The 21,613-nt window shown below is 45.0% G+C and overlaps 1 protein-coding gene across 1 annotated transcript in view; it reads right to left on the bottom strand.

Moving 5' to 3' along the window:
- The window catches only part of cacna1ba (calcium channel, voltage-dependent, N type, alpha 1B subunit, a), a gene marked incomplete at both ends in the record, with an annotated part of 173,010 nt that overhangs the window by 108,627 nt on the left and 42,770 nt on the right, over positions 1-21,613 (bottom strand). The window contains 7 exons of the mRNA XM_079251176.1: positions 6,071-6,202; positions 6,282-6,394; positions 6,964-7,076; positions 7,161-7,427; positions 9,233-9,316; positions 11,391-11,477; positions 11,559-11,674. Of these exons, the coding sequence (XP_079107302.1) occupies positions 6,071-6,202; positions 6,282-6,394; positions 6,964-7,076; positions 7,161-7,427; positions 9,233-9,316; positions 11,391-11,477; positions 11,559-11,674 (912 nt within the window). The remainder of the gene's footprint in view (positions 1-6,070; positions 6,203-6,281; positions 6,395-6,963; positions 7,077-7,160; positions 7,428-9,232; positions 9,317-11,390; positions 11,478-11,558; positions 11,675-21,613) is intronic.

Genomic DNA, 21,613 nt, shown 5'->3' with positions numbered 1-21,613 from the left:
ATACCTACATGTTCTAGCATAGATTTGATCCACTCAGAGTGCAGATTAATTAACCTGCGTGTTCCAGGTAATTTTATTTGGCTCAGAACCTCCACCTCACGCCGAAGTAGCTACCCAGATTGAATGAGGAAGTTGTTTGTTCCGCTGTGAACACAGCTGGAGGCGTATAAGATCCATGCAGCGGGTTCCTGCATGTAGATCGGTTTTAAATCCCTTTGGAAAAGGGACAGTTTCTCAGAAGTGAAGCTGAGTTAAATGCTTTTGTGCTGCAGACCGCTGCCAGTCTGCTGATAGCTGCCGTGTCGCTGAATACGGCAAGAGGAAAGTTTTGTGTGGCAAGAGCTTGCTTTGATTGCCACGACAGAAGCTGTGTGGATAAAACATTTTTGTGGCCGCTGTGCCCTGCTGTGCTGTAAACTGTTGAAGAAGTGAATATAACTTCATTCTCTGAGGTACTAACGGTAATTCTCCGTTACACCGGGGGACACTCGGCGGGCGGAGCTAAACGTCACAGCTGACGTCAGCTCGAGCACCTTCAGTCACGGGGAATCCCCCTCTTGACTAATAGAAACCTGACGCCATCTAGTGGCGACTTTCTGCAATTACACGTTGAAACCGTGTTTAGGCAGCTCTGCCTCCATCGTGTGGGGGATTAGTGTACTTATAACCTTGAAACCGTGCTCAGGCACCACGCGCCACCTCTGGCCACTGGGTGTAATTACAAAAGTAGTGACTTGACGTGGTGTGCAACCAGTAATGCAAAGTTGTTTAACAATAAATGACTAGTTTCACCCACTTTTGAATTAAAATAAAGCTTTTGTATTTTAATTAAGACTACTCATTTAACTTTAATCAATTTTTTAAATTATTTTTCTTCATTCATTTAACTTTTGCCTAATTCTCGAGGTCATTCACTAAGTTAAGCCACAAATACTTAACAAATAGTGACTGAGTTTGTTTACCCTCACTTGTTTCACTTCGATTTATTCAGGCGTTAACAACACTAGCTTGATGCTACTAACAATTGTGTACTGGGCTACACTGGCGTTTGGTAAAGACATCCAACTTGCTGTTACTTTTGTTGTGCTTGGTGCCATTTATTCCCACTAACATGACATCTGCTCAGGCTGTACTCTCCCCTCAGGGAGATGCTTTTGAGGCTGAAGAGCAGATAATCCGGGACTTAACTTTTGAAACTTTACCAGGCTACATGGATAACATTTTAGGCACCGATCCAAATCACCTGCAATCTATCATGGATGATTTGGTAGCTCAGGTGGAGGCTAAGGCCCCCAAAGATAAGGCTCTAACTAAAATGTTAGGCAGCATCTCCACAGTTCTGTTCGCCCAGTTGAGACAGGCACATCAAGTAGTCGAACAGACTGCTGCAAAACTTAAGAATCAACGGCAGAAACTCACACAGGTTATTGAAGAAAATAAATTTTTTTCAACACCAACTTGAAGTAGCTGCTCAAAATAAAGCTCGAGACACCGAGCTTGCTGACAAGGTGGGTTCTCTGACAGAAGAGAACCATGAACTCAGGGCACAGAATGATGCCCTGGAACAGGAGTTGCAGAACACTAAACAACTGGCAACTTGGACGAAGTCAGTCAAGCCCAAGAGACTTCGAGTCAGCCTCTCCAGGAAGCACTGGACAGGGTCCAGGACCTGACTCTTGAAGTTAACGCCTATGAAAGGCATTTAGATGCAAAACAGCAACAGACTGCATCTTTGCAGAAGCAGCTCAACACTGCTAGGGATGAGGCCCGCTCTGCGGATAAGCAGAATAACCGCTTAGCAACCGAACTCATAGAGCTTCGTTGTAAGCTACATCAGGCCACTAAGGCATCCTCACAGGAGGAAAAAGGGCTTCTCATTGACTCAGGTGCTTCTGGTGGACCTCCTTTCACTTCTGGAACTTTCATTCCAAACACTCCTTTCAAATATGAAAGGACATCTCCAGGTCCAGCCATACTAGATCCACCTGCTCACCCACCTGTACCTCACTTCCAACAGGGTCCATCCAACCGAGACCTGGATAAGATCTCTCGGAACATCCTGCGGTTTGAACCCAAACCGGGTGGGTCACATGACACCAAGTCTTACTTGAATGACATTGATTTTTATCTGAGAAAATACCCACATGCTTCTATTCATGATCGTATCTACTTGATCAAACTGACAGCTAGCCGCGAGGTTAGCAAGTTCATAGAGAGACAGACTGAACGTGTTCACACCGACTATGCTGCTCTCTGCCAGGCATTAGAAAAATAATTTTCTAATGACTTCCCCCAATCGGGTCTGTCAGCCGCCATCGCTGTAAAGCAGGGCAGACCCAAAGACCCACAGCAATATTACCATCGACTTCTGAACACCTTCTTTGGTTCGAAGAATGAGCCTGGTATGGAAGAGGATGAGAACTTTAAATCCCTCTTTGTGCAGAATCTCCATCCTGCCACTAGCCATCACCTCGGAGTTCTGGCTAATCCGCACACCACAACCATCATGCAACTTCGGGAGTGGGCGGCGCTGGCGTTCCAGAGACAACAGCGGCGGCCTATACCCACAGAACCCGCCACGGTTCTAACTGTTAACACTGACTGCACACATGGAGTTAGAAGGTGTCTAGTCTCACTGTGTTCATGGTGCTACCACTTATGGGTCTCAATCACCAAAGGCTGGTGAGAGACGCCCAGCTTCATGGCCCCGAAACCTGGTTAGAGACATGAACACTTCAGCCCTCGTTGGGACCAAGGTACTCGCCGAGGGGACATCACAATCCCTCTGGTCAAGGCAAGTTTTCCTTTAGCCCTCAGCGCCAAAATTCTGCCCGTCACCGTAGGGGGGTGACCAAAATCGCTACCGAAATAATCATTCCAGTGCAGATTGGTCAGGTCCACCTGCTGGTTGGGAGACCACACGAAGGGATGGAGAACCCTAAGAAGGTTTTCATGAACCTTCCTTCCGACCTCGTAAGAAAGAGTGTCAAAATTTCTTTCAGCAGGAAGAAATTGAGCAAATAAAACGCCTATTAACCCAATTGAATAAGAAGTCTAAAAAGGAAGACCCTGACCTCTTGGCAATAACAACAACTGGTAACCGAGATGTCATCAGATAAACCCTAGCCGTAACTATTAGCCTGAAACTAATACTTACAGCATCAGGTTGCACACAAGTCAAATAACTGCAATAGTTTAAATTTGTCGCCTTAGATTGACTTTGTTACCAGGTACGAATCCTCGGGGGGGGAGGGGGGGGGGGTTGTTAACGAACCAAAGTTTGAGCCCACGATCGAAACAGTAAAAGAACGCCTTCCGACCCTCTTCTAAATACCACTCCTGACCTCTATGCATTCTGTCCTTCTCTAACTTTCTTCTTTTAATTATTTTATCTTTTTGTTTGGTTTTAGATTAGATTGTTTGCTTTATAAAATTCTTGGTAGATTTAGAAACTCCTGATATTGAGTAATGCATGCTACTATAGCCTGATAGTCTTTTAGTGGCATTAGCTTACGACCCATGTCCCTGTAGGTAACCATAGATAGTCACATAGGAAACAGACACCAGCTATGATCCAACAACAAAGACCCTTTCTCTACAATACCTGGATTACGCCTTGGGCTGTTTCATCTGTGATATGGATCCTCCTCTGGACCAGACCCAAATCAAGGGGGGGAATGTAGCAACCTCCCAAGGCCAAGTTAACCACCGAATCAGATAATTGTTGTTGTGGAAATGATTTCTTGACCCACCAGGTCCGTGGAAAGTGAAAACATCGATGCAGAGTATTGAAATGTCCTGAAATGTCTTGATGAAATGTCTTCTACCTGTTAACCTTTTCCCCTTTTGACAGCAGCAAAACTGTTTTAAGGTTCATGTTTATAAGGATCATTCATACTTCTTCTCATCTATAAATGGATTTTATAGACATGTTTTGAGGTTGGAAAAATGTTCAGTTTAATTCCCCAAGAACTTAGTATTTTGACCAAACTTTCAGACCCCATGTCCTGACCCCTGCGCTCTGATTGTATAATCTAAAGTCCGCCCCAGAGCGCTGGCAAATTTAACTGCGGGTCTTCCCGGAAATCCTCTCTTCTTCTTCGATTTTTTTGGTCTCTTACCTATTTTCTGCTCTTGTTTTGTCGTCTTGTTTTGTTCTTCTCTGGTCTTACTTTTTCTTACTTTTTTTGATGTTTGCTTTAGTCGTGTTTTTGTCCGTCTGGCATCGTGTTCGTTTTTATTAAGCTCGCTTGACTGCTTAACACCAGAAAACTCATCCAATTCTGGCTGAACAATGCTGCTCTCTTGGCCCACAAAGACTGTGACCAGTAACGTACGGGCGACCCGAACGTTACTGCTCCAGCTGATCAGGACTTTGCCGGCACCCGCGACCCGTGGATTCTGATCGGAGTTGGGTCCAGCTTCAGACGTCGAACCAGGCGGTTCTAGGCGAGCTCCTGACTTCTGCGGAGGTCCCCTTTGGACAGGTATGAGGACGACCACTGAATCCTTGCCCACTGGACCCAAGGTCCGGGTTCTCGACCACCAAGGCGCTGAAGTAAGGCCGACCCATTATTCCACTGTCTCCGATCCAACTGGTGTTTTAGCAGAAGCTGCCCCTTTTAAAATCCATTCCCTCGGTATCCGCCTGATAGGCTACCCTGACATATTTAACTTCATTAGACTTGCCATCTTTCCAACCTTCCTAGTTGTGTAAGTTATGTAAGCTGCTTACATAACTTTACCTTTAATAATCATATTTTACATTTATGCTGTTGACTCGGCTCGAGCTTCCATACTCTCTCTCACTCACTCTCATATCTTGGCTAATTCAGTATTTGATGCTTGCTGACGCTATTTCTGGTTTACATTATTAATTTAATTTGTGCCTGATGATTTTAACCGGTGTGGTTTTTAATAAAGTGTGTTATATTTTAAGAAGTCGTGGCAGCGTGATCGATCATTCAGGAAGTGATTTGTTCCCTCTGACGAGAACTTACAGTAAGCGTATTCTGAGACTGATTATCTGTTATTAGACAAATATCATTGTCATATTACGGTATTCCCTGTCTGACCGTATAACAAATTTAGGGCTGGATGGTGCCCCGAGATCGTCCGCTTGTCTAAGGACACAGGGAATTAATAATTAAAAACACCCACTGTCGCTCAGACATTGGATCCCAGGTTAACGTTAATGATAATACGCTACATTTAAGAGGAGCACACATACGCATTGTCCTATCAGGACATACGCATTGGACTTTTGAACCAAGCAAACACCCACACACACACACATTGAATTGTATCAACTTGTATGAATGTCACGTGGTATCTTTCAATAAATGGCATGGGGATTTTTTGAAGCTCAGGCTTCTGAGATGAGCCTCCTTGCAAGTTGAACAAGATCGGCTCGTCTGGCTTCCTTCTTATTTAATGATAATTATGTTAAGATGTTAAGGGTTTAAACTTAATCACGTTTTCAATATTACACTATATTTATTACCATTTGCTTTCTTTACATGTAAAATGTAGAATTTAGTTTATTTGCACACCAGATAACACTTTATTCTAAAACAAGTTGACTTATTTTTATAAAATATGCATAATAATATTTTTTTAATTCAAATATATAGTAAAGATCTCAAATTAGCCTACTAATGAGTAACAGAGGCCGAATATTGTTTATTTTTCCCCATAAATTTCAGGAGTTCATGTTTTCTAAAAGGATTATGTATTCAGTGCAACATCTTGACAATTTACTTTTTCATATTTGAACTAAAATAAATGTAAAAGTGGATTTACATTTTACATTTTTTTAAAGTATTTTTTTCAGCCACTACAGAAAGTTGTGATGCCCCTCCTCATCAAACTGAAATGTAAATCTGCACTGGTTTAGGGGGAACTGGGGTCAGTGTGCTGGCGAACTGGTCTGAGTGAAAGGAGACCTAGACAGGACCTGATCACTTCTGTCGTAGCGGGGAAACCTGGATTTGAAAACCTGTTTTTTACTTTTAGTTGTAAATGCCAGAAGCGCAGAGAGGGAGGCGTTTGGGAAAGCTCAATTACTCACTGGCCCCCGAACAGCTGCATGCCCAGCAAAGCAAAGACCACGATGAAGAGGAAGAGCAGGAACAACAAGCTGATGATGGACTTCATGGAGTTGAGCAAGGACACCACCAGGTTCCTCAAAGAGTTCCAGTACCTACACAGACATACGTGAAAGCTCGATGCGTCCAGCCAGACGTCCGAGCAGTAAAACATCCAGATTATTCCAGACTCACTTGGTGACTTTGAAGATCCTGAGAAGTCGTAGAGCTCGGAGGACGCTGATCCCAAATGAGGCTCCGGGTTTGATGGAGGCCCAGATTACCTCAAAAATACTGCCAATGATGACCTATGAAGACAGCCTGATAAATACTGCAGTTGGAAGGTTCCTGATTCAGCGTGTACGAAGTTCGCTAAAGAAAACAACTATTTACATGAAAACACAGATAAGTCTCTGGAGTTTTTGGCCATCTGACCATCAGGTTTCACCGAGAGATGCCGCATAAATTATCTAGAAAAAATACAAATTCTTGTCCACTGAAAGACGGCGAGGATTTCACATGCTGGACATTTCCAGGGTGTGTTTGTCCTCCTGTCCACCAGGGGCAGCACTTCAATCTGCCGTTGGAGGATTTTCATTAAAATACTTCTCAGAACTTCCTCAGCAACAAATAATTATCATAATTTTCTGATTGGTTGATGCGGTGCATTTTTAACCAATAGAAGAGGAGGTGTTTTTTTGTTTAGTTTTTTATTTTCTGCCTTCGAATCGTGGTTTTTTTTTCACTTCCTGCATCAAATGCAAACTAAACATTATGTTAATGTACACATTAGGATAAATCTTTTCATAATAACTGGTTTTACTCAAACCATCTGAGGTCCACGGGGTTCCTCGCAGATGCTCCTCACACAACTCACCCCAAAGTCAAAACAGTTGAAAGAAGAGTGGAAGTAGTTCTGGGGTCCGAGGCCATACATCTTCATGGACATCTCGGCCAAGAACAAGCCCAAGAAAACAAACTCTGCCAGATCTGCCAGAGAGAAAGACATAAAGAAGCACATGTGAACAAGTTGCCAGCACGTAGGATGTAAATGCAGGTCACACTGGTACTCACACAGAGCGTACGTGAGCCACTCGGGCTGGTCGTAGTGCACAATGGCCACGCACAGCGTGTTGAGGCCTACCAGACACAACACAGTCCAGTAGAAGCTCTGCGACTTGACCAGACGGCGGATGGTGAAGCGAATCCTCTTCTCTTTCCTCCGGAAGTAAGAGGAGCTCTCGTTCTTGCTCTTCACGCTGGTCCGAGTGAATGACGACCCTGGGGGAGCAGTTGGAGCAAAACAAGGCGGCGATAAAGACGCAGAGTCGGAATCTGAGGCTTCACCGAAACCGGACGAGTTTTAACCCCAAGTCCTTGCGAAGCGGACTCGGAAAACAGCCTGAACATCTTGTGGTTAACGCCGCTTCACGGTCTCAGCAGGGATCTGACCAACTTTAGCTGAAATGATATCAGATTTACCTCCAAACATGTTTAGCTAGCCGGGTTTAACTTGTACTTTGTTAAGCATGTTCCTTCACGCTAAACTTTAATTTGCATGAAATTCAACCCATTTTGACGGAACTAAAAATGTCCCAAAAGTTAATTCTTTAAGCCTAAAATGTGATGATTTTTCCCAGAGTGACCCAGAATACATGAGAATGTTTTATTAATCCTATGATTGAGTAATTGTTGGGGAGGAGTTTTTCTCCCCTGGTTGTGCCCCTCCTCTTCCGCCACCCGACATCATACATACAGCATATAGGGCACGGTGGGGGGGTGAAGTCGGTTTGGAGGGGACAGGCGCCTTGGCCATGGGGGGGGGGACAGGAGCTACAGCCCTTGCCCATCCCCTCCCATTGGGGTCTTTCTCCCCTCGATTTTACTCACAACTTAGACACTATTACATTTACACAAGCAGCACACACACTTAACACACACACACAGACACTCACATAAACAAGGGAATGCTGGGGAGGGGGGGTCTGGCAGCAGCTGGTCCCACTCCCCCACGGCCACCCCCCCCCCCTGCCTCGTGGCACCTGCCTGGAGGCTTCCACTGCTCTGGGCTCGGGGGACGGAGGCTCTCTCTGCTTTGCCTGCCCGGGCTCTGTGCGCGGTGGGCTTGCCGGGCCCTGGGGGCCTTGGCTTCCTCCTCTACACCTCGGGTCGTGGTCGTGCTCCCCTACAAGCACTCAGCTGATCTTTGATTGCATGATCACAGGTTGCACACTCACACGTGCACGCCCACATGCGCTCATCTTCCCATCTGCTTCCTACTAAATGTTGCTGATGACTCTCTGTAGGTATGTTTAATAACGGTTGGTATTGGAATTGTTATTTTATTCATTCATTTTCTTTTTTTACTTTTATTTTTCATTTTTTTTGTCTGTTTTTGAATATCGTCACTATCCTACTTATGTCTTGTTGTATTTTTTCAGTAATTTATATTTTGCAAATACTGTAACTTTAGCAGCTTAGACACGCCTTTCTTTTCTCTCTCTCTCTTTTTCCTCCTTTCATTTCCTCTTTCCCTGCCAGGTCCAGCTCGGCCATATCAAGACTGACGATGATTGCAAAATGGAAAAAGGAAAAAAAAAAAAAAAAATTATAATAAAAATATTCAGATTATCAAGGGCAGCTATTTACATGAGATGTCTCCCTTGACAGAGCAAATCTGTCTGGCAAAAATACGGCACGCAGATTGTTGTTCTGTCTGCTGAGATGCTGGACAGGACAGGTTAAAAAAAATAAAATACTATGACTGTTTCTTGTTGCAATATTCAGATTTCGTGCATTTCCACATGTAATGAAACAGTTTGTGTTTTACGTAAAACAGGACATGAAACGACTCTCCTGCTCGCTGAGACATTTACTGAATACATGATAATTTCATCATGTTCTAATTAACGGGACAGAAGCTTCAGAGACTTTCTAAACAGAGCGACAGAATTAGAAAGTGGAAGTTTATGTGTACTACGGAGACAAAGTGTCCAGTACGACAGGACAGAAGGGGAAAACTGGTTGAGGAGAACTTCAGGGGTTTAATCCCTTCCTGCTGATCCTGAAGCACCCAGAGATCGACCACATCTCAGCATCTCCACGGCCGTTTCATGCAGTCTGTGTTTCTCATGCAGCGTCCTCACCAACAGAGGAGATGTCGGTGAAGTGGTCCTCCCCTTCCTCTGCACTGATGATGTCATTCTTACTCTTCTTGGTCCTTTTCAGCACTGCGAAAAGAAAATCCAGCATTTAAACCTTTTCCTCCTGCAACCACAGAAGTTTCAGCAACCGTTTGTACCAGACGCGTAACGTTCACCCAGCTTCCAACCAGCCAATCACAATGCAGCATTCAGGCACTCAGACATGGCAAGGGTCAAACTGGGCATCAGGATGAGGAAGAAAGGAGATTTAAGGGGCTTGACTGGTTGGAGATGATAGAAAGGCAACAGGAAGCCCAATAAGTTCTTGTTCCAACCAAGAAGACCAGACCCGGGTCTCCTCCTGCCCACTGGGAGCAGTGAACCGAGGCTCCGACTCACCAGAACTGGAACAGAGAGGATGGAAACACTGGTGTGATGATTTCCACATTCAGATGGTCAGACCAGAATCTGCTGGAAGCAACGTGGATCCATCCTGCCGGTGGGATCTCCTTCCATGTCCCTCCCTTTCTGAGCCCTGTGCAGGGTGATGATGTCACACAGCCCACACCATCACCATGACAACGTCGCTGTCGTCCAATGGCGTCCAATGGTGTCCACAGTGACCAGATCTCAGTCATAAGCCTCATTTCCACCAACAGGTTGGGAACGGGATGCATCTCTGTGTTTCCATGTGGGAAAACTGGGAACTGGCCTGTCCTACTTTACTGGGATTCTTCCAGTGGGTCCCAGTCTTTCCAGTCCAATAACTTCACCAGATATCATGGAGAAGCAGTCGATGTTCTCTAAACGGTGCCGAGTGTTTCCCCCTGCCTCCCTCTCTACACTTCATCCTCATCTCATTAGCTTCCACCCGACATCCTCCGTCACTGTGGAGTTACTCTGCAGGTGAGAACCAGTATGGAGTGTGTAAGCACACACACACACACACACACCTCAGGGGGGATGCTGGTAGAAGTGATCTGGATCAGAGACGTCCCGATGCGAAGCTGCTGCTTGGTGGCAGACATGCTAATATCTGCTGAGACGCAGCTTGTTTTAATATGCTGTGAAACGCAGCTCTCAGACAGAAATGAATATTATTTATTAGTCAGATGTTGGGATTGTTCTCCAACACCAGCAGCAGAAAACCACAATGACACCACAAACTGGAAGAGAGTGGAAACCAGGAAAACAGCTGAGAATCAGGGGAACACCTACAGTCACCTGTAGGTAAAGTTAAAGACCGTTTCAGCCGCCAGGCTTCGACTGGAGACCATCTACAGGAAAGGCTGAGCATTAAACGACGACAAGGTCAATACACCGCAGGAGACTAAGACCCAACCAGCCGGCATCTGGCAGGCAGATATCAGACAGAGAGCTTCCTGTAAGACAAGGTGGAGAAACCGGAGCACCGACTGACCCTGACCCAACCCCAACAGAAACCCTGACCATTTTTTTCCTCTATTTTATTTCAAATAAAGCACTTATTCTTAATTGTTTTTTTTGTTTTTTTTTTAATTAAACTTGTTTTTAGTGTGATTATTTATGGTCTTCGCACTTATTTTACTAATTCTCAAAATGTCTTGCCCTCCTACAGTCCTGGCACACAGCACTTTGGATGCAAGGCCGGGGATCGAACCCTGCCCTCCTGGCGGGAAGTCGTTTCCCCTTTGTCCTCTATCTTGTCCAGTCAGCTGGCCAGTGCAAGTAAAGTTTCATGACAAACTCCCCAACCCCAACCGTAGCCCTGACTCCTGACCATCTGACCGCAGCTTGCCTCCCAACACAAAGTCGTTAACAAGCCGCGACTGCCGTCTTCAACAAGGTGATACAGCTACGAAAACAACAAATGTCCAGGTTCAGTTTCCATGGCGATGAGTTCCCTCGCCATGGCAATGGCACAAGCCTTAGTTGCCATGACGACAAGTCAAACCTCGATGTAAAATGGCTAAAATGCTGATTAAGAAATAAACTTTCAGGTTTGCGAACTGGGAGCTTCGTCGTCAGGAGAGGACCAGAGCAGAGGCAGCGGCCAGTCTTACTGTTGTCATGGAGCTACTGCAGCCGCCGTCACTCCATGGTATGTTTTCAGCCCTCAGACTGGGCTTGGATGAGTGAAGGGGGCAGTTTTACATCATGCATACACGGCCAGGTTCCTCACCAGAGTTGTGTTGCTTCCGTTTGTACCACGCTCCATCCGGAGACTTCTCCTCTGCATTCTGGTCTTCCTCAGCCAGCATCACCTCCTCTGCAACAGAAACTCTAGTTGAATCACAATGGGACCATTTGTGTCTATTTCATGGAATTCAACTGGACTGGAAGTTCTGACCCGCTTTGCAGATCCACTCCAGGTAACCCATCAGCTCTCGTTCTATTTGCTGTTGTCGGCGGAGCTTCAGGAATTCTTGTCTCTTCTCCACACGCTCCCTCTCCTTCGCAAACTCCCTGCAGAAACCACACGGTTTGAGAAACTGAGAGCAACAGACGCAGACGGCTTTCGTCCTTTCATTTTCCCACCCAGATCTGGATCAATCTGGATTCATGTTTTCATTCCCACATAAGATGCTGCTGCTTCATCTGCATCCTTCAAGGTCCTGAAGTTGGCAGTTTGAGAGCAGAAAAAACCAGAAGAAACTTTTATCATCCTTTTATATCTAAATTAAAGAAAAAGATCATCAGTAAAAATAAAATAAATAAGAAAATAAATCAATAGAATTTTTTTTTTTTAAAGAAAAGACAGAGAAAATAAAGGGAAAAAGTATATTCAAATTTTATAATTTTATTACAAAATAAGGAAATAGAAAATGCAAATAAATTAGGAAAATAAATACTCAATGAATAAATATATTAATTTAATTGTATAAATAAATGAATACATAAAATTGAAAATTAAAAAAAGACCAAAGAAAAAGAAAAAATACAATAAGACTGAAAAAATAAAATAAGTAAATAAAAGAAAAAAAAAATAAAATATGAGTCAAAGACATTGAAAAGTTAAAAGGAAAAAAGAGCAAAAGAAAAAACAAAGATTATGTCTTCATAAAAAGAAAAAGTAAATTTTTAAATAAATTTATAAATATGTTTAAGCTAAAAGAAAAATAATACAGAAAAAGGAAATGATAAGAAAATAAGCCACATTAAAAATAAAACAAAGACATGAAATAAAAAGAAATAAAAAAAAAAACTAAAAGAGAAAAAAATGAATGAAAGAAAAAAGGACCAAAATGATCAAAGGAAAAGAAACGAAAAGCTAAATAAATGAATGTGGACCAGCAGCCAATAAAGGCGAGGCTGATCCGGATCCTCGTTACGGTTCATGTTGTTTTCCTCTCTGACTCATTCGTTACGGTTAAGAACATCATCGGATTTTCCCGACGCAACAGCGAGGCTGATGTCATTCCCGTTACAAACAAGCTGAGTGGGAAACAAGATGCAGGAGACGAGGTAGACGGGGGAGAAGGAGAGGAGGGGGAGGGAGACGAGATGAGAGAGCGAGGGATGGACGCTTCACCCAGCTGCTCAGTGATTGGAGGAGAAGCTCCATCCTGCATTGCAGAGGAGGTCTGCCTGCCTTCCTGTGTGTTCGCATACGTCTGCCAGTGTGTGGAAAGCCTTGTCTTTTTCTACATTATCTGTCTGCAGTAAATCCATGTGTGTGTTGTTCTGGGAGAAAACATGAACACACACACACACGTTTAGATTCTCTGCAAACAGTTTGGACTCACTGGAAACAACCAGATTCATCTCAAAGGGTTTCGGTTTGCAGAGAGCCAAATGTCGAACGGAGATGCAGAGAGACTCGTCTGAGGAACAACGGAGGAGAAGCAGCAAATGAAAACTAAAAGCCAGTAGTTTATAGACACAGAAAACACAAGAAGACCGGTGGACGGCATGGACGAAATGAAAGCAGGGAACGAATGAACAGGAAGAGGAAGCGGCATCAAAACACAAGGAAAAAAAACTACAAAATAAAACAGGAAACTGGAACTAAAGACCACAAAAACACGACGACACAGAGAGTCGGTTCCAAGCTGCGTTGATGTCCAAGTTCAAATGAAGGCGCTGCATCCGTTGTCATGACAACATCAATACATCGTGTAACACAACAGGAAACCACCAAGATCTGCCATGACCATCAGCCACACGGCAGAAATCATCAAAAAACTAAACATCCATGACCCCCCGTCACAGCGTCCAAAGAGACCTTTACTCTGAAGTTTCTGACTATCAACACAACCACCATGAACACCACTACTAGTTCACCACCATGAACACCACTATGAACACCACTACTAGTTCACCACCATGAACACCACTACTAGTTAGCCGTAGTCAGAGGCAGACAAAGGCAGAGAAACACGTTGACGAGGAATAAAGGAGCAGAACCAATCAGAACAGCTAAAAGGTGGGACCAATAGCAACGATGGACATTGATTGGACCCATCCCGACCCACTTCTCCACCCATGACAGGAGCGAATGGACAGTGTAAAAACCTCCAGGCTGAATCCAGGATCAGCTTCTCAGAAACCAGTTCGAAGCTCTTTCGGCTTGATGTGATGATTTCATCCAGACAGCATGAGGTTCAGGTAAAGTACAAAGTGATGAGAGCTTCTCAGAACAGACTTCAGAGGTCTTGACTTTGATCACAACTCATCTCATCTGCCCACGCTGATGGATGAAAAGCTCTCTGAATGGTCCAAACCTCGCCTGGAGGTCCGCGGTCTCTAAACGCCCTCCTGCCTCCTCTCAGCCGTAGACGGTGACCTTTAAACACTGACACGGCCCCCGCATGGCCCCACCAGGCAGCATCAGTGACCTTCCAACTCCATAGTTACTCTAAAGGCATCTGACAACTTCTGCAGAGAACACAGAAAAGGAGAAAGGGCAGATGAAGCAACTCTCCGATGCTCAGGCCAAGGCTGGATTCCTGGACATGAATGTCCGACGTAGGCCCCAATAATAACTATACAGAAAAATCATTTCAATGGTTTTAACGCAAAAAATGTCCAAATTAAAGGAACTGCAGAAAAAAAATCAAAAACTAAGATTAGTTCCACCTCATCACCATGAGAATCTCCTGTTCCACCTCATCACCATGAGAATCTCCCGTTCCACCTCATCATGATGAGAATCTCCCGTTCCATCACCATGAGAATATTCCGTTCCACCTCATCACCATGAGAATCTCCCGTTCCACCTCATCACCATGAGAATCTCTCGTTCCACCTCATCAACATGAGAAAATCTCCCGTTCCACCTCATCATGATGAGAATCTCCCGTTCCATCACCATGAGAATCTCCCGTTCCACTACATCACTGGGATAATCTCATGTTTACCTCATCACCATGAGAATCTTACGTTCTACCTCATCATGATGAGAATCTCCCGTTCCACCTCATCACCATGAGAATCTTACGTTCTACCTCATCACCATGAGAATCTTACGTTCTACCTCATCACCAAGAGAATCTCCTGTTCCACCACATCATGATGAGAATCTCACATTCTACCTCATCACCATGAGAATCTCCTGTTCCACCTCATCACCATGAGAATCTTACGTTCTACCTCATCACGAAGACAATCTAATGTTCCACCACATCATGATGCGAATCTCACATTCTACCTAATCACCATGAGAATCTCCTGTTCCACTACGTCACTGGGATAATCTCACGTTCTACCTCATCACCATGAGAATCTCCCGTTCCACTACGTCACTGGGATAATCTCACATTCCACCTCATCACCAAGAGAATCTCCCGTTCCACCTCATCATGATGAGGATCTCCTGTTCCATCACATCACCATGAGAATCTCCCGTTCCACTACGTCACTGGGATAATCTCCCGTTCTACCTCATCACAATGAGAATCTCCCGTTCCACCTCATCACCAAGAGAATCTCCCGTTCCACCTCATCATGATGAGGATCTCCTGTTCCACCTCATCACCATGAGAATCTCCCGTTCCACCTCATCATGATGAGAATCTTACGTTCTACCTCATCACCATGAGAATCTTACGTTCTACCTCATCACCATGAGAATCTCCCGTTCCACCTCATCATGATGAGGATCTCCTGTTCCACCTCATCACCATGAGAATCTTACGTTCTACCTCATCACGAAGACAATCTAATGTTCCACCACATCATGATGCGAATCTCACATTCTACCTCATCACCATGAGAATCTCCTGTTCCATCACATCACCGTGAGAATCTCCCATTCCACTACATCACCATGAGAATCTCCCGTTCCACCTCATCACCATGAGAATCTTACGTTCTACCTCATCACCATGAGAATCTCCCATTCCACCTCATCACCATGAGAATCTTACGTTCTACCTCATCACCATGAGAATCTCCCGTTCCACCTAATCACCATGAGAATGTCCTGTTCAACCTCATCACCATGAGAATCTCACATTCCACCTTGTCACCATGAGAATCTCCCGTTACACCATAAGAATCTCCCGTTACACCTCATCACCATCAGAATATCCCGTTCCACCTGATCATGAGAATCTTACATTGTACCTCATCACCATGAGAATCTCACATTCTACCTCATCACCATGAGAATCTCCCGTTCCACCTCATCACCATGAGAATCTTACGTTCTACCTCATCACCATGAGAATCTCCCATTCCACCTCATCACCATGAGAATCTTACGTTCTACCTCATCACCAAGAGAATCTCCCATTCCACCTGATCACCATGAGAATGTCCTGTTCAACCTCATCACCATGAGAATCTCACGTTCCACCTTGTCACCATGAGAATCTCCCGTTACACCATAAGAATCTCCCGTTACACCTCATCACCATCAGAATATCCCGTTCCACCTGATCATGAGAATCTTACATTGTACCTCATCACCATGAGAATCTCACATTCTACCTCATCACCATGAGAATCTCTCGTTCCACCTCATCAACATGAGAATCTCACATTCCATCTCATCACCATGAGAATCTCCCGTTCCGCCTCATCACCGGGAGAATCTCCGGTTCCACCTCATCACCATGAGAATCTCCCGTTCCACCTCATCACCATAAGAATCTCCCATTCCACTACATCACTGGGATAATCTCATGTTCTACCTCATCACCATGAGAATCTCCCATTCAACTATATCACCATGAGAATCTTACGTTCTACCTCATCACCATGAGAATCTCCCGTTCCACCTCATCACCATGAGAATCTTACGTTCTACCTCATCACCATGAGAATCTCCCATTCAACTATATCACCATGAGAATCTTACGTTCTACCTCATCACCATGAGAATCTCCCATTCCACCTCATCACCATGAGAATCTTACGTTCTACCTCATCACCATGAGAATCTCCCATTCCACCTCATCACCATGAGAATCTCCTGTTCCATCTCATCACCATGAGATTCTCCCGTTTCACCTCATCACCATGAGAATCTCCCGTTCCACCCAATCATGATGAGAATCGCCTGTTCCACCTCATCACCATGAGAATCTTACGTTCTACCTCATCACCATGAGAATCTTACGTTCCACCTCATCACCATGAGAATCTTACGTTCCACCTCATCATGATGAGAATCTCCTGTTCCACCTCATCATGATGAGAATCTCCTGTTCCACCTCATCACCATGAGAATCTTACGTTCTACCTCATCACCATGAGAATCGGACGTTCTACCTCATCACCATGAGAATCGGACGTTCTACCTCATCACCAGGAGAATCTCCCGTTCCATCACATCACCATGAGAATCTCCCGTTCCACTACATCACTGGGATAATCTCACGTTCTACCTCATCACCATGAGAATCTCCCATTCCACTACATCACCATGAGAATCTCCCGTTCCACTTCATCACCATGAGAATCTCCCATTCCACCTCATCACCATGAGAATCTCCTGTTCCACCTCATCACCATGAGAAGCTCCTGTTCCACCTCATCACCATGAGAATCTCCCGTTCCACCTCATCACCATGAGAATTTCCGTTCCAACTCATCATCATGAGAATCTTCTGTTCCATCTCATCACCATGAGATTCTCCCGTTTCACCTCATCACCATGAGAATCTCCCGTTCCAACTCATCATCATGAGAATCTCCTGTTCCATCTCATCACCATGAGATTCTCCCGTTTCACCTCATCACCATGAGAATCTCCCGTTCCAACTCATCATCATGAGAATCTCCTGTTCCATCTCATCACCATGAGAATCTTACGTTCTACCTCATCACCAAGAGAATTTCCTGTTCCACCACATCATGATGAGAATCTCCCGTTCCACCTCATCACCATGAGAATCTCCCGTTCTACCTCATCACAACGAGAATCTCCCGTTCCACCTCATCACCATGAGAATCTCCCGTTCCACCTCATCATGATGAGAATCTCCTGTTCCACCTCATCACCATGAGAATCTTACGTTCTACCTCATCACCAAGAGAATCTCCTGTTCCACCTCATCACCATGAGAATCTCCCGTTCCACCTCATCACCATGAGAATCTTACGTTCTACCTCTTCACCAAGATAATCTCCTGTTCCACCACATCATGATGAGAATCTCCTGTTCCACCACATCATGATGAGAATCTCCTGTTCCACCTCATCACCATGAGAATCTCCCGTTCCACCTCATCACCATGAGAATTTCCGTTCCAACTCATCATCATGAGAATCTTCTGTTCCATCTCATCACCATGAGATTCTCCCGTTTCACCTCATCACCATGAGAATCTTACGTTCTACCTCATCACCAAGAGAATTTCCTGTTCCACCACATCATGATGAGAATCTCCCGTTCCACCTCATCACCATGAGAATCTCCCGTTCTACCTCATCACAACGAGAATCTCCCGTTCCACCTCATCACCATGAGAATCTCCTGTTCCACCACATCATGATGAGAATCTCCTGTTCCACCTCATCACCATGAGAATCTTACGTTCTACCTCATCACCAAGAGAATTTCCTGTTCCACCTCATCACCATGAGAATCTCCCGTTCCACCTCATCACCATGAGAATCTCCCGTTCCACTACATTACTGGGATAATCTCACGTTCTAACTCATCACCATGAGAATCTCCCGTTACACCATGAGAATCTTACGTCCTACCTCATCACCAAGAGAATCTCCTGTTCCACCACATCATGATGAGAATCTCACATTCTACCTCATCACCATGAGAATCTCCCGTTACACCATGAGAATCTTACGTTCTACCTCATCACCAAGAGAATTTCCTGTTCCACCACATCATGATGAGAATCTGTCGTTCCACCTCATCACCATGAGAATCTCCCGTTCCACCTCATCACCAAGAGAATCTCCTGTTCCACCTCATCACCATGAGAATCTCACGTTCCACCTCATCACCATGAGAATCTCCCGTTCCACCTCATCATGATGAGAATCTCCTGTTCCACCTCATCACCATGAGAATCTTACGTTCTACCTCATCACCATGAGAATCTCCCGTTCCGCCTCATCACCGGGAGAATCTCCGGTTCCACCTCATCACCATGAGAATCTCCCGTTCCACCTCATCACCATAAGAATCTCCCGTTCCACTACATCACTGGGATAATCTCATGTTCTACCTCATCACCATGAGAATCTTACGTTCTACCTCATCACCATGAGAATCTCCCGTTCCGCCTCATCACCGGGAGAATCTCCGGTTCCACCTCATCACCATGAGAATCTCCCGTTCCACCTCATCACCATAAGAATCTCCCGTTCCACTACATCACTGGGATAATCTCATGTTCTACCTCATCACCATGAGAATCTCCCATTCAACTATATCACCATGAGAATCTTACGTTCTACCTCATCACCATGAGAATCTCCCATTCCACCTCATCACCATGAGAATCTTACGTTCTACCTCATCACCATGAGAATCTCCCATTCCACCTCATCACCATGAGAATCTCCTGTTCCATCTCATCACCATGAGATTCTCCCGTTTCACCTCATCACCATGAGAATCTCCCGTTCCACCCAATCATGATGAGAATCGCCTGTTCCACCTCATCACCATGAGAATCTTACGTTCTACCTCATCACCATGAGAATCTTACGTTCCACCTCATCACCATGAGAATCTTACGTTCCACCTCATCATGATGAGAATCTCCTGTTCCACCTCATCACCATGAGAATCTCCCGTTCTACCTCATCACCATGAGAATCTTACGTTCTACCTCATCACCATGAGAATCGGACGTTCTACCTCATAACCAGGAGAATCTCCCGTTCCATCACATCACCATGAGAATCTCCCGTTCCACTACATCACTGGGATAATCTCACGTTCTACCTCATCACCATGAGAATCTCCCATTCCACTACATCACCATGAGAATCTCCCGTTCCACTTCATCACCATGAGAATCTCCCATTCCACCTCATCACCATGAGAATCTCCTGTTCCACCTCATCACCATGAGAAGCTCCTGTTCCACCTCATCACCATGAGAATCTCCCGTTCCACCTCATCACCATGAGAATTTCCGTTCCAACTCATCATCATGAGAATCTTCTGTTCCATCTCATCACCATGAGATTCTCCCGTTTCACCTCATCACCATGAGAATCTCACGTTCCAACTCATCATCATGAGAATCTCCTGTTCCATCTCATCACCATGAGATTCTCCCGTTTCACCTCATCACCATGAGAATCTTACGTTCTACCTCATCACCAAGAGAATTTCCTGTTCCACCACATCATGATGAGAATCTCCCGTTCCACCTCATCACCATGAGAATCTCCCGTTCTACCTCATCACAACGAGAATCTCCCGTTCCACCTCATCACCATGAGAATCTCCCGTTCCACCTCATCATGATGAGAATCTCCTGTTCCACCTCATCACCATGAGAATCTTACGTTCTACCTCATCACCAAGAGAATCTCCTGTTCCACCTCATCACCATGAGAATCTCCCGTTCCACCTCATCACCATGAGAATCTTACGTTCTACCTCTTCACCAAGAGAATCTCCTGTTCCACCACATCATGATGAGAATCTCCTGTTCCACCTCATCACCATGAGAATCTTACGTTCTACCTCATCACCAAGAGAATTTCCTGTTCCACCTCATCACCATGAGAATCTCCCGTTCCACCTCATCACCATGAGAATCTCCCGTTCCACTACATTACTGGGATAATCTCACGTTCTAACTCATCACCATGAGAATCTCCCGTTACACCATGAGAATCTTACGTCCTACCTCATCACCAAGAGAATCTCCTGTTCCACCACATCATGATGAGAATCTGTCGTTCCACCTCATCACCATGAGAATCTCCCGTTCCACCTCATCACCAAGAGAATCTCCTGTTCCACCTCATCACCATGAGAATCTCACATTCTACCTCATCACCATGAGAATCTCCCGTTACACCATGAGAATCTTACGTTCTACCTCATCACCAAGAGAATTTCCTGTTCCACCACATCATGATGAGAATCTGTCGTTCCACCTCATCACCATGAGAATCTCCCGTTCCACCTCATCACCAAGAGAATCTCCTGTTCCACCTCATCACCATGAGAATCTCCCGTTCCACCTCATCACCATGAGAATCTCCCGTTCCACCTCATCATGATGAGAATCTCCTGTTCCACCTCATCACCATGAGAATCTTACGTTCTACCTCATCACCATGAGAATCTCCCGTTCCACCTCATCACCATGAGAATCTCCCGTTCCACCTCATCATGATGAGAATCTCCTGTTCCACCTCATCACCATGAGAATCTTACGTTCTACCTCCTCACCATGAGAATCTCCCGTTCCACCTCATCACCAAGAGAATCTCCCGTTCCACCTCATCACCATGAGAATCTCCCGTTCCACCTCATCATGATGAGAATCTCCTGTTCCACCTCATCACCATGAGAATCTTACATTCTACCTCATCACCATGAGAATCTCCCGTTCCACCTCATCACCAAGAGAATCTCCCGTTCCACCTCATCACCATGAGAATCTCCCGTTCCAACTCATCATCATGAGAATCTCCTGTTCCATCTCATCACCATGAGATTCTCCCGTTTCACCTCATCACCATGAGAATCTCCCGTTCCACCTCATCATGATGAGAATCTCCTGTTCCACCTCATCACCATGAGAATCTTACGTTCTACCTCATCACCAAGAGAATCTCCTGTTCCACCTCATCACCATGAGAATCTCCCGTTCCACCTCATCACCATGAGAATCTCCCGTTCCACCTCATCATGATGAGAATCTCCTGTTCCACCTCATCACCATGAGAATCTTACGTTCTACCTCATCACCATGAGAATCTCCCGTTCCACCTCATCACCATGAGAATCTCCCGTTC

Source organism: Telmatherina bonti (assembly GCF_933228915.1).
Source record: "Telmatherina bonti genome assembly, chromosome: 13".
NCBI classification, from domain to species: domain Eukaryota; kingdom Metazoa; phylum Chordata; class Actinopteri; order Atheriniformes; family Telmatherinidae; genus Telmatherina; species Telmatherina bonti.
Note: the sequence above shows the minus strand (reverse complement) of the source record. Positions and strands in the feature narration are given on the sequence as shown.